The sequence below is a fragment of the Hibiscus syriacus genome, unplaced genomic scaffold (assembly GCF_006381635.1).
Source record: "Hibiscus syriacus cultivar Baekdansim isolate YM2019G1 unplaced genomic scaffold, ASM638163v2 tig00004111_pilon, whole genome shotgun sequence".
Classification (NCBI taxonomy): domain Eukaryota; kingdom Viridiplantae; phylum Streptophyta; class Magnoliopsida; order Malvales; family Malvaceae; genus Hibiscus; species Hibiscus syriacus.
Window position 1 is genome coordinate 236,191 of NW_024062000.1, and position 13,952 is coordinate 250,142.

At 36.2% G+C, this 13,952-nt stretch overlaps 2 protein-coding genes and 1 pseudogene across 2 annotated transcripts; 2 read left to right on the forward strand and 1 right to left on the reverse strand.

Annotated features, from left to right (window-relative positions):
- Positions 1 to 1,132: 1,132 nt before the first annotated feature.
- LOC120190408 lies at positions 1,133 to 1,849 on the forward strand. The gene is made up of 3 exons (XM_039193489.1): positions 1,133 to 1,225; positions 1,305 to 1,504; positions 1,615 to 1,849. Exons 1-3 carry the CDS (start codon positions 1,133 to 1,135, stop codon positions 1,847 to 1,849), a joined length of 528 nt encoding a protein of 175 aa, XP_039049420.1.
- Positions 1,850 to 2,968: 1,119 nt separating this feature from the next.
- On the forward strand, positions 2,969 to 9,019 carry LOC120190415 (annotated as a pseudogene).
- Positions 9,020 to 9,449: 430 nt separating this feature from the next.
- LOC120191042 (sulfite exporter TauE/SafE family protein 5-like) lies at positions 9,450 to 10,962 on the reverse strand. The gene is made up of 3 exons (XM_039194043.1): positions 10,168 to 10,962; positions 9,850 to 10,098; positions 9,450 to 9,758 (listed from the first exon to the last, which is right to left on the reverse strand). Exons 1-3 carry the CDS (start codon positions 10,960 to 10,962, stop codon positions 9,450 to 9,452), a joined length of 1,353 nt encoding a protein of 450 aa, XP_039049974.1.
- Between the last annotated feature and the right edge of the window lie 2,990 nt (positions 10,963 to 13,952).

Genomic DNA, 13,952 nt, shown 5'->3' on the forward strand with positions numbered 1-13,952 from the left:
TTGTACGAGTGAGTGTCGGATATAAATACATAAATTCTTACAGGATAATATTAGCAGTTGGGTTGACAATGCTGATCATAGGGATGGAGTATGCATCCCTCGTGTCCAATCCTTTTTTCACCGTTGGAGGAATTCTATGTTTCGCTCATGCTTATTATGTATTAGCCATCGCAGCTGCTAGAGAAGATTAAGCAAGTGGACCTCCATACCCTCTAGAAACATATTTTAGGGGGGGATAGAATAGAAATTTAAATTCTTAGGGGTTAAAAGTGCAATTTTATTATTATATTAATCTATAATTTCAGAAGAAGGGAAAATTTTCCATTTTAATAAAATAAAATAACTTAGATTGAAGGACCTTTACGAATCATATGTTCAGCCCAATCAGCAGTACTAACATAAAATCATGCTGTTGAGCCATGTCAATCACTTGTTTCACAAAATGGTGAGGCTTTTCGGGTGTGTCCTCGTCTTCCTAGAAGTTCTTCCATCTATAATACGACGACATTTTTGTCACCCTCTGTTGAGCCATGTCATTACAGTTGATATACAAAATGTATTTGATTTTAAATATCAAACTCAATACATTAACACCAGAGCATTTGTAGGCTGGTTCTTAATTGGATTTGATAAAATGATGACTGTAATCTCTATGTGAAGTTTATAGATGGTTCTAGAGAAATGTTTCTTTCATGATCGAGACCCACCGAACACCTATACTTTTCGTAATGTGTTGTCCCACGTGTAATATCATGTATTGTCCCACCTGTACCATTTGCACTGGTATTTACCATCTTGTTCGTATTCATCAGTTAAAAAGAACTCGAAATTTCGGTACCATTAGCCGTTGAAAACATAATTCAAGACCCTATAACACATTGCTTGCATCCATCGGTGTCTCTCAAAATCTACTTTTCTTGTCATCCATGAAAGGAATATGAATCTAAGAAGGAAGACATTGATGTATGAGCAAAAAAGAAGCAACCTTTAATCCAAAACTGTCATCTTTTATTCGTATTCTCCTCTTCATTAAGAACGCAACTTGCCCTTATAAAGGGGGCCTTCCCTTTCACCCACATATATCTGCAAACCATATTCATCGGTGTTCCATGCTAGATTATTATGGTAGAACATGGCGTTGTATGAGTTTTTGGCTTGTTTGTTGATCCTGGTTTTGGACACTACTGCAGGTATACTCGGCATTGCGGCTGGAAATCAAACAGATGTACGTTAAAATATTATAAGTTCGACCTTTAACATAAAATCTTAAATCCATCTCTTATTGTATATGTTTTTTTTAACAGGAGTGTTCGGGTGAGCAGGATGACATTGATCTATGTGGTTTAGTAGCTTTCCTGCTAGGATTTGCAGCATCAGTACTTCTTCTCCTTGCCCAAATTTGTGGGAACTGTTTCGCTGGTTGCATTTGCATTTGCACAGAGGATGACTTAAACAAAGCATCTGCCAAGAAACGATTGGCAGCGGCTTCCCACATTTTCTCATTGTATGCCTTTTCTTACGTTCTTCGATTCGAGTACGAGTATCGGATATAAATTTGTATCCGATACGAATATGATTAGTTTTTTTTAAAGAAGTTTTCGTACACATAAAGAGGTGTCGTATGAACAAGATAATATTAGCAGTTGGATTGACAATGCTGATCGAAGGGATGGCGAATGCAGCCAGCAAATGCTGCGAACCCAAACCCTTTCTCACTGTTGGAGGAATTCTATGTTTGGCTCATGGACTCTTCACCGTCGCTTATTATCTATCAGCCACCGCAGCTGCTAGAGATGATCGAGCAAGTGGACCTCGATACCCTCTAGAAACATATTTTACAGGGGGCTAAAATGGAATTTTAATTTCTTACGGGTTAAAGTGCAATTTTATTGTTATATTAATTTCTAGAGTTAATTGCAACATACATCCTTAAACTATGACTCTTATTTTAAATTACTCCCTAAACTTTTAAATATTTTAATTTCATCCCTAAATTATGACTCTCATTCTAAATTGGTCCCTAAACTTTTGAACATTCCAAATTTATCCTCAAACTATGACTCTTACTCTAAATTAGTCCCCAAACTTTTGAACATTCCATTGATAACCCCCTAAATCGAAGTCAAACATCGTGAGAAAACTATTGTGAACGCAGACTGCATATTCAAATCGAATTCGATGATTCAAAACAAAGAAGAATAACGAGATAACAAATGAGTGACATCTTGATCAGTCGCGACAACGTCAAATCTAGCCCTGAGAAAAATAAACAACAAGAACAATCAAACGACCGAAAAAGAAAACAAATAAAGAAATACTATAAAGACAAAGAAAACCGTGTCATTAAGACAATTTATTAGAAACAAAAAAAAAGTAAAGATGTAAGATAAGAAAATAAAGAAATGTCGATAATGGTAATTAACACTAAGGTTGATGTCGTCATATTTCAATAATTAAAGTATCGCACAAACCGGACAAACTCAATGGTAAAAGAATTGTTATTCTTTGAGGTTCTAGGTTCAAACACCAAGATTATCAAGAGTGTGAGTATTTAATGTCAAATGAATGAGAGGTTATTCGAAAACGTTTTCATAGTAAAAAGAATCTGGAATTTGGGTATCATTAGCTGTTGAAAAACTTAAGCCAAGACCTTAAACTACATCTTAGGCATTGTTCAATGTTTCTAAAAATCTACTTTTCTTTTCATCCACGGAAGGAATATGAATTTTAAAAAAGAGAAAGGAAAAGAGAAAATGTATGAGCAAAAAGAAGCTTTTATCCAAAACTATCAGCTTACAGCCAATCACTTTCGTATTTGTGACTAATCTGCATGCCTGTTCCCTACTTTATTCGTTTTCTCCTCTTCATTAACAATGCAACTTGCCCTTATAAAGGGAACCTGGCCTATCACCGACAAATATCAGCAACCATATTCATTGGTGTTCCATGCTAGATTATTATGGTAAACATGGCAAGAAAACGTAGGTTTCTGATTTTTTTGCTCATCATGGCTTTGGACATTACGGCTGGGGTACTAGGCACTGAGGCCGAAATAGCTGAAAACAAGGTATTTTTTAATAATCAAGTGATTACAAAATAGTATCTATTCAGATTTTTATTAACCTTCTGACAACGCACACATTCTATTGACACATGAGGCATCTAGAGGGAATTGTATCCTTTGTCTTTTCTTTTTGATGGTACATGGTTTTTGTTAACCAGGTGAAGCATTTGAGGATGTGGATTTTCGAGTGTAGGGACCCCAGTTTCCAAGCTTACTAGCTAGGACTTGCCGCATTAGTGCTTCTTGGCCTCGCCCATGTTGTTGGGAACTTGCTCGGTTGTTGCGTTTGCATTAGGACAAAGGACGGCCTGCACAAAGCATCTGACAACAAGCAATTAGCCGTATGTTCCATCGTTTTCTCATGGTATGTCTCTTCCTATTAGGGTTTTTGTAGTGCTATATTTGTTGTGGAATTCGGGTTAATTTCCACCAATAATAATAAATTCACCTTGAAAACTATTATCTAGGTGATTAGTGTGAAAACAATTGTACTAAAAATCACACTAAGGTAGATTCCCAGGAAAGAGGAGGGGTCACAATGGTCCCTCTTAAAACCCACTTTCCTTAGACAGAACCACCAAGACAAGTAATTTCAATAGGACAATAATTAACAACAACTATACCCGACAATAGCTATTAAATAGACATTAAAAGAGAACACCAAAATTTAACGAGGTTAGGCCAAAATTTAACCTACCTCCTCGAACACTACTAAAATAATATTTCACTAATAGATGAAATATTACAAAGAGAGAAAGAGTACAAATAGCCTTTAATAGTGAATAAGGCTTATATTTGTGGGATAATAAACTAAGGAGGAGGAGGGCTCTATTTATAACAAAAGAATTTCCCCTCCTCCTTATACAAAACCAATGTGGGATATTTGCCAAAATCCAACAAATCTCCACCTTGGCAAATTCCACACACGTCTCTCAAAAAATCCAATCTTCAATAGTGTTTGCAAATTCATCTTTCAATTTGTAACAATATTGACCAAGTCTAAACAATGTTTAAACTTGATCGTAGTTACCACTTTTGTCAACATATCAACAGGATTCTCAGTGGTCCGAATCTTTTGGATTATGACTCCACCTTCTTCTAGAATCTCTCGTACAAAGTGATATCAAACATCGATATGCTTCGTCCTTGCATGGTAAACTTGGTTCTTTGCTAAATGAATAACACTCTGACTGTCACAGTGCACTTTGATGTGCTTTTGTTCCATTCCCAATTCACCAAACAACCCTTGAAGCCAAATTGCCTCCTTCACAGCCTCTGTAACTGCCATATACTCTGCCTCTGTAGTAGACAAAACTACTGTTAACTGTAAGGTGGACTTCCAACTGACTGGTGCTTTTGCAAATGTAAACACATAACCAGTAGTTGACCGACGTTTGTCCAAATCACCTGCATAGTCTGAATCACAATACCCAACTACACACTGACCATCTTGTTTGTCCTGCTGAAAGACCAAACCAACATCTACGATGTTCAGAATATACCGCAGAATCCATTTCACAGCTTCCCAATGCTCCTTTCCAGGATCATGCATATACCTGCTCACAACCCCAACTGCCTGTGAAATATCGGGTCTCGTACACACCATTGCATACATTAAGCTACCAACAACACTTGCATACGGAACCTTTGACATGTATTCACGTTCTGCATCATCATTAGGTGACATGGATGCACCGAGCTTGAAATGAGGAGCAAGAGGTGTACTAACTGGTTTTGACTTCTCATTGCCAAAACGTTTTAGTACCTTCCTCAGATATTCTTTCTGAGACAAACAAAGCCTCCCCAATTTTTTATCCCTTAATATCTCTCTGCCTAGAATCTTCTTTGCTTCACCAAGATCCTTCATCTTAAACTCCTTGTTCAATTGAGTCTTTAGTTTCACAATTTCTGTCTGACTCTTGGAAGCTATCAGCATATCATCAACATAAAGAACAAGATATATATAGGATCCATCTTGTAGCTTGCGTAAATACACACAATGATCATATTTGCTTCTTGTGTACTTCTGCCCTATCATACACTTGTCAAATCGCTTGTACCACTGCCTTGGAGATTGCTTCAATACGTATTGCGATTTTTCTAATTTGCACACCATCTCTTCTTTTTCAGCAACTTTGAATCCATCTAGCTGAGTCATGTAGATTTCCTCATCCAAGTCTCCATGTAAAAATGCAGTTTTTACATCCATCTGAACTAGTTCCAAATCCAACTGTGCTACCAAAGCCAACAAAATTCTGATGGATGAATGTTTTACAACTGGAGAAAATACTTCATTATAATCAACTCCCTCCGTTTGAGCGTAGCCTTTAGACACCAATCTTGCTTTGTAGCGGATGTTATTCTTGTCAGGAAATCCATCTTTCTTTGCATATACCCACTTGCACCCAATTGCCTTCTTTCCTTTCGGAAGACTAGCTAGTTTCCACGTCTGATTCTTTTAAAGGGATTGAATTTCTTCATTCATGGCGATCCTCCACTTTTTATGTTCTGAACTTTGGACTGCTTCATTAAAAGTGGCAGGAACGTCATCAATTGTAATTGGTGATGCAAAAGAGACCATATCAGCATAACGAGCAGGTTGTCTAATGGTCCTCTTTCCCTTTCTGAGTGCAATTGATTCATGTTGCTGTGGAGGTTCTTGGGTCTGAACCTCTTCTTCATATGACTCTTCTTCTACCATAGGAGAGTCAACATCAGTTTCTTTACTGGCTGGGTCAATTCTGCTTCCTTCAAACTCCACCTGTTTGAGAGTTCCATATGTCTGCTCCAATTTTTCTGAAGTCACCTTTCTCAACATGGTAGATTCATCAAAGGTAACATCTCTGCTGAAGATTATTTTCTTTGTTTCTGGACACCAAAGACGATAGCCTTTCACACCATAGGTGATCCCCATAAAGATCGCCTTCTTTGCTCTTGGATCCAGCTTTGACTCCTTAACATGGTAGTATGCAGTGGAATCAAACACATGTAAGGAATCATAATCTGTAGCAGGTTCTCCAAACCATTTCTCTAATGGTGTTTTACCACCAATAGCAGTCGATGGTAAGCGGTTGACAAGATGACAAGCATAGACCAAAGCCTCAGCCCAAAATTCTTTGCCTAACCTAGCATTAGACAACATACACCGAACCTTCTCCACTAATGTCTGGTTCATATGCTCTGCCACCCCATTCTGTTGTGGTGTACTTCTGACAGTGAAGTGCCTGACAATACATTCTTCTTCACAGACTTTCAGAAATGGATCATTTTTGTATTCTCTATCATTGTCTGTACGGAGACGTTTGATTTTTCTACCTGTTTGAGTCTCCACCATCTTTTTCCATTTAAGGAAAAATCCTAGCACCTCATCATTTGTCTTCATTGTATACACTCAAACTCTCCGGGAAAAATCATCAACAAAGGTGATATAATAATGTGTTCCTCCCAATGAAGTTGTCTTGGAAAGCCCCCATACATCTGAATGAACATAATCCAAAATACCTTTAGTATCATGGATTGTTGTTCCAAATTTCACCCTCGTCTTCTTCCCTTTGATGCAATACTCACAAAAAGCTAATTTGCAAGCCCAAGCACCCTTCAATAATCCTTGATCTATCATCAATTTCAAGAATTTTTCACCAACATGCCCCAAGCGTATATGCCATAACCTGGTTGCTTCTGACTCATGTTCATCAGTAGAAGCTGTCACTGCTGTTGTCCCAACAATTGTACTACCCAAAAAGTAATACACATTGTTTCTTTTCCGGATTCCCTTCATTATCACCAATGCACCAGAGATAATCCTCATAATCCCATCTTTTTCCCTCACTTCTAAACCTTTTGACTCTAAGGTTCCCACAGAGATGAGATTTCTCATTAAATCTGGTACATAATGGACACCTGTTAAGGTTCTGATTGATCCATCCTGATTCCTCAAGCGAATTGAACCAATCCTAAGTGTGTCAAGAGGGGAATTATTTGTTGTGTAGATAATTCCACCTTTTAGTTCTTTAAAATCAAAGAACCATTCTCTATTGGGGGTCATATTGTGGCTACAAGCTGAATCTAACAGCCATGAACTGGAACAACTGGTTGATGGCGTAGCAGCGAATGCGAAATCTAAATCTGCATCATCATACTCGACCACATTTGATTCTGAGACAACCTTTCCCCTTTCAGGTTTGCCTTTGTTCTTTAGCCTGGGACATTCTTTCTTCCAGTGCCTTTTTTCTCGACAAAAGGCACATTCATTTTTGCTCAATCTGGACTTTGACTTCGATCTCCCTCTCCTTACTTTATTCTGACTCTTCGAACGGCCTCTAACAACAAGAGCTTTTGCTTCGACACTTGTGTTTTCTTTTTTGTCTTTCTTTCTCAATTCATAACTATACAAGGCAGCAGTTACTTCACTGAGAGACACGTCAACTTTCCCATGAAGTAGAGTAGTTTTAAGATACTCAAACTCATCAGAAAGTGATCCCATCAACATCAGAGCCAGATCTTCATCTTCAAAAGTCACGTCCATATTCATCAGATCAGTCACCAGCTGATTATAGGTAGTAATGTGATCATTCATAGTGGTACCTGGTACATAGTTGAAGCGGAACAATCTCTTTTTCATTTGTTCTGACTGCTTTTATTCAAAATTTTATCCTTCAATGCTTTCCACAATTTACTTGCAGAAGTCTCCTTAGAAAATGCATACTTCTGCTCTCTAGAAAGACACGATCGAATAGTACCACATGCCAATCTATTGATCCTCTTCCATTCTTTCTCCTCAACATCATCTGGTTTCTCTCCTTCAATAGCAGTGTCTAGACCCTGTTGAAATAGGGCATCTAGAACCTCACTTTGCCACATGCCGAAATGACCGGTGCTATCAAAAAATCTCCACTGCAAATCTAACATTTGTCACAGCTGTTGATGACGATGTGGATGTTTTTTGTTGCGTCTGTCATTTCTCTAGAAATTCTATTTAATAGCTGTCAATGCGGAATGCCAATTATCCCAAGGAAATTTTTTCTGATGTGAAAGATCAGCCTAAGCCACAACCACAAAGCATACTAAAATAAACCAAGAGCTCTGATACCAATTGTTGTGGAATTCGGGTTAATTTCCACTAATAATAACAAATTCACCTTGAAAACTATTATCTAGATGACTAGTGTGAAAAAAATTGTACTAAAAATCACACCAAGGTAGATTCTCAGGAAAGAGGAGGGGTCACAATGGTACCTCTTAAAACCCACTTTCTTTAGACAGAACTACCAATACAAGTAATTTTAATAGGACAATAATTAACAACAATTATACCCGACAATAACTATTAAATAGACATTAAAAGAGAACACCAAAATTTAACGAGGTTAGGCCAAAATTTTACCTACCTCCTCAAACACTACTAAAATAATATTTCACTACTAGAGGAAATATTACAAAGAGAGAAAAAGTACAAATAACCTTTAATAGTGAATAAGGCTTATATTTGTGGGATGATAAACTAAGGAGGAGGAGGACTCTATTTATAACAAAAGAATTTCCCCTCCTCCTTATACAAAACCAATGTGGGATATTTACCAAAAACCAACAATATTCTCATTTTTCATATTTCACTGCCCATCAACATGCTACTACCATTTTAGATATGTAGGACTTGTTACATCAATGACAAATATTAATAGTTAAAGTGAAACAATGATCGACTTCCCTTAAATTAGTTTGCTGACACAAAACAGGATAATATTAGCAGTTGTGTTCACAATGCTGATCATAGGGACACTGTCAAACTCAAAGTCAAGGAAATCATGCGGCTTTTCCCTTCATCGTCTTTTCTCCATCGGAGTAATTCTATGTTTTGTTCATGGACTTTTCACCGTCTCTTACTATGTATCAGCCACCGCCACAGCCCGAGAAGATCGAACAAATGGATCTCGATCCGCCGCTGCCAGTGCCTAATTTGCCTTTTCCTACTTCTCCAAGCTTTGTAACAAAGCCAATACAACATTCTTTTTTCAATTATCTGTATTGATATTTTGGATATAACCATGTTAATGGGTGTTATTGAAGTGTTTCGGGTGAGCAAAGTACTTGCACAAATTATTCCCTCTGGATTGCATATGATAAAACTGAAAACGTGCCTCTAAAAACGATGAACAATGCTTACATCAAAATACAACAAATTCTCTTCAGCCAAGCATGGCAATAACATCGTTCAAAGTTGATGCAGTCTCAGCACAGTACTTCTCTGCTTATGGTGTGCTATTGATCTTGGCTGCATGGTCAAGCTATACCAAAAGCGGAAAAAATTATATATTCTGTGTTTTAGTACAGATAATTCTTTCATTTCAAAGCTCAAATAGAAATACAAGTCTACAGAGTTGATTTTTCAACAAGGTAGTTTGAATCCCATATAACTGCCTGATATGTAGTCATCCCAAACATCAAGACCTCCGAAGCTAGTCATCAGAACGGCGCTCAGAGCCATCACGATACCGACTGAGAACACGATCAGGGATGCTCTCCCGAACTCCTTTATGGATTTTTGTACCACAAGTAATCCGAGAAGCGACGCGACGAAACATATTAACGAAAATACGAGTGCAGTGCCGATTTGCTCCATGCCCAACAATAAGTACTGGAATGCAGACATTGTGGATGAGAAGAAAACCATGAAGGAACAGGTAGCTGCTGTTACCTGCATTAAATGACAAAATTCATTGCTTTATGAACTTGTACTAGTAAGCAATATATATTGTTTTCGGTTGCAGAAAGTGACGATATTTTACCTCAGGGGCTACCCCAACTTGAAGAAGAAGTGGACTTATAATCATTCCACCTCCAATTCCAAAAACTCCACCCAAGCCTCCGGCCATTAGAGCCATTAATGGGAAAATAAGCTTGTTGACCCCCCTTCCCTGGTATGTGACGCGCTCTTTGTGATAAAGGATCCCTGCAGTAAAACCTATGGCAAGTGGAATTTGTAACAATGAGAGAGCCCAATATCCTAGTCCACAAGGCTTCATTGGCATGATACCCTGCATGTTTCTTAACCAGTCACAAACTATTGAAACAACTGAAGCATGCACATTGGGACAAATGGGTACCTGTCCATAGCTATTGCCACGAAGGAGATAAACGATAAAGAACGAAAACCAGACGGTAACTAAGATCAGAAGCTTCTTCCATGGAAATCCTGAATTTTCTTTTCCTTCCATGCCCACCAGAGGTTCTTCTAGATCATTAATATCAGCCCCAGTTTCCAGTTTCTCACTTTCCTTGTGTTTCTCCAATTCCATTTTCCAATACCTGACCCCGTTCCTGCAAGTCTTGAGAGTAGACCAAACAAGGAAAACAACAAACAAAATGGTGATCAACCATTCTGGGAACACGTGATTGCAAACTACTCCTACATTTGCACCTAACAACATGCAAGGCTCCGACAAAAGTGCTAAGTCGTAGTCGACCAACGCCTTACGCTGACGCCCGAGCTCGTCACTTTCGGTACGCAAATTGTACATAACGTTTGCAATTGAACCACCGGTGACCATGAAAGCCGAGAAACTCGAGGCTGTTTTGAGGTCTAGACCTGCCACGATTGTTAAAATGGGGATAAATAACCCTCCACCTCCGATACCTCCAGCGCTGGATACGATGGCGGCTATGAAGCAACACACTGATGCTAGTAAGGTTGGGGTTGATAGTTTCAGTTGGCTTCCCTGGAATTTTATCAGATGAGATTTCCATTGGAGGGTTTTGTTGATGAAGCTGTGGATTGTGAGATTATTAAAAATGGGTTGTTGCTGTTGTTGTGTTGCTTGAGATTGGGTGATTTGGCTGATGAAGAAGATGAAAATGGGAAAGGTTAGAGAAAACCATCTTAGCAAAATCTGAATCTTCATTTTTACCGGCAGTTATTTGGTGGCGATGATATGCCCTTAGTCAAAAGAATAGTTATGATGCTAAATATAAAATATATATAGAATTTTTTTCATATGGTATTGTGAATCGTATTTTAATTTTTTATACTTTTAAAATAAGGAAGAATATCCATCTAAATTAGGAAAAAAAATAGTATTTCAGATTTTTATAGTTGAGAAAAGTAAAATATTATTTAATTAAGTTAATTTTGTAAAAATAATAATTATTTTAACAGTTAAAAAATGATCATTTGCTTGATTTTATAATGCGTAATGATTTTTTTATGAGACAGGGTGAATAATAAACTGCCATGCAAAAACAAAAGACATATGGGAAGAAATAAGGGAGCATAGAGTCAAGGTTCCATGGCAGAATATACTCTGGTTTCCTTTCCATATTCCCAAACATAGCATGATTTCTTAGATGATTCTTCTTGATCATCTTTTTACTCGTGACAGATTTTGCAGAATGAAAATAACTACTGATCGATTATGTATCCTATGTAATGAGGAACTCAAATTCAGAAATCACTTGTTCTTTGACTGTACTTATGCTTATTCGATCTGGAACTCTATCATGAATCTTGCCAATATACGTGACACTCACAAGACATGGGTTTCAAGGATGGAATGAGCTGCTCAAAAATGGAAGGGGAAATCCTTACTTTCCATCATCTTTAGAATAGTTTGGAACGCTTTTAACTACTTGATTTGGGAGGAAAGAAATAGAAGGATATTCAAAGGTGGCTCAAGAACAACAGACCAAGTCCTTAATTCTGTCAAAGAATTTGTTTGAATTCAGCTTAGTGATAAAGATATCAATAGAATTGATAATGTAAATTTTAATCTTTGTAGCTATTGGGGTATTGACTAACCTATTTGTTGTAAATAGGGATATTTTCTCCCTCTAGAAATCGGGTTGTATGTTGAACATTCTTCTTGGATAATAAAAACTTACTTATCTAAAAAAATAAACTGCCATGCAAAACAGTACGTATAAACATAAACCAACAAGAGTGGTAGCCAGGAAAGTAGGAAAAAGGCACAATTAGGAAGACAGATCAGTATCCAGCAAACGAAGAGCGAAAAGAGGTGGGCTAGCTGTGAGTTAGAAAAAATATTTTGGAATACTAAACTTAAAAATTATATAGAAAATAAAATTTATGTGGTGAAATTGAATTTTAAATTTTTTAAAGGGTTTCAAAATTTTAAAATTATATAGAAAAAATATTTTTTTTAAATATGAGGTTAATTTTTTTAAAGGGTGTCAAAATATTTCTAGAAGAGGTGTCATTTTTATTCTTTTATTATATATATATATAATTTTTATGGGCAAAAAAATTGTAAAAACTTTTAGGGTGTCAATTGACACCCTCAAGTAGAGACCGAAATGCAATATATGTTATGATATAAAGATTATTAGTTCTCTTTTTTCATACTATGTTTTTATTTTTTTTCGTGAATTGTTTTTCAATTTTGAATAAGAATTTATGTATTTGTGTCATGTTTTTCTCAGCTATTGTGCCACGTATTTTTTATGCTATTGTGATATGATTTTTATGTTTTTTGGTACTTTTTTCGTATACTTTTGATATTGATTGTCATTTTCAAGAGAATATTTCATTTTTCTTTATATTTGTTCAATTTTTTTATTTTTGTAGGAAATTTTTGGTGACTATTGTACCTTTTTTTCTATGCTTGAATTCATTGTAATTGTGATTTCTGCCATTATTTTTATTAATGAAATTTAGTTGCCATTGTTTAAAAAAGTAAAATATATTATAAGGATATATGGTAAGACCCTAATTCCAATTAAAGAGCTTTTTTATTTCTATGGACGAAATATTGTTGAAGAGTTGAATACATATATGATTATTACTATTAACGAAATATTATTATTACCCATTAATACTTTGATTGATTTAAACCAAACAAACGAGGTAAATGATCATCCGAGAACTGCAATCCAATGATTTCTATTGTTTATCGTTCAACAAACCTAGAAAGTAGTCATTGGAATGTACTTCAGAAGTAAGAAAATAACACTGCTGGGGTAACGGTTGTACGGGAGGAGGAGTGGGAGGAGAAGGCAACGATGTTGCACTGCTGTAGATTGAAAAGTAGGGTGTTCAATGGGAGAAACGGTGAAAGGAAATGTACTGAAGGCAGTGTAAATATCGATTTTGCTACAATTGAAATAAATTTATATTTAAGAGGTCAAAATGAGTTTGATAAAAAAAATTTGAAACTCGTAAATCAATATTATCATTGACAATAACCGATGATGGTCAATATAATGGACGAAACTTAGGTAGAAAAAGAGGAAGAAAAATAAATAAAAAGAAAAAAGAAAAAGAGGAATGTCAACACACCTTTTTCGTCCTACTAGGATTCAAACTCTCAAAAATAGGATAGAATTCTGCTAGGATTCAACTCCTAAAATAGGATAGAATTTTGCTATGTTTTAAACTCTTAAAGATAGGATCCACAAGCACTATAAATAGCCATTGTAGCTCACTATTGTAACACACGATTGACACACGATTTACACACAAAACACAGAGAAAAGCACGGAAAATACAATGGCAAAGTTGTTGTAAACGATTCGAAAAGGAAATAAAAGGTAGCATCTTTTTTTACATTGGTTCGTTCATTTCTCGCATGTGCACGTTATTTTTCTTGAGATTTGGTTCGAATAACCCAAAACGTGGGTTGCGCCGATGACTAAAAAGGGGTGGGATTTCGAAGTTTCGAACCTAGATCCACCCCCGAGGCGTGTTCATTTTTTTAAAATATTTAATTCTCCCCCCTAAATCATTTTTTCCTACTTTATTATTCTTGTTATATATGCATATTACTTTCTATTAATTTTATTATATATGTATATATGTTTTTTTATTAGTGTTATTATATATATATATATATATATATATTTATATATTTCCTATTTTACATGTATATATACTTATATT

Bases quoted from the DNA above. Each gene is read 5' to 3' on its own strand.
- LOC120190408 (XM_039193489.1), top strand. From the start codon at position 1,133: ATGGCGTTGTATGAGTTTTTGGCTTGTTTGTTGATCCTGGTTTTGGAC. The intron at 1,226-1,304 runs GTACGTTAAAAT...TTTTTTTAACAG, and splicing joins CGGCTGGAAATCAAACAGAT to GAGTGTTCGGGTGAGCAGGA. The intron at 1,505-1,614 runs GTATGCCTTTTC...ACACATAAAGAG, and splicing joins GCTTCCCACATTTTCTCATT to GTGTCGTATGAACAAGATAA.
- LOC120191042 (XM_039194043.1), bottom strand. From the start codon at position 10,962: ATGAAGATTCAGATTTTGCTAAGATGGTTTTCTCTAACCTTTCCCATT. The intron at 10,099-10,167 runs GTACCCATTTGT...AGAAACATGCAG, and splicing joins GTGGCAATAGCTATGGACAG to GGTATCATGCCAATGAAGCC. The intron at 9,759-9,849 runs GTAAAATATCGT...CATTTAATGCAG, and splicing joins AAGTTGGGGTAGCCCCTGAG to GTAACAGCAGCTACCTGTTC.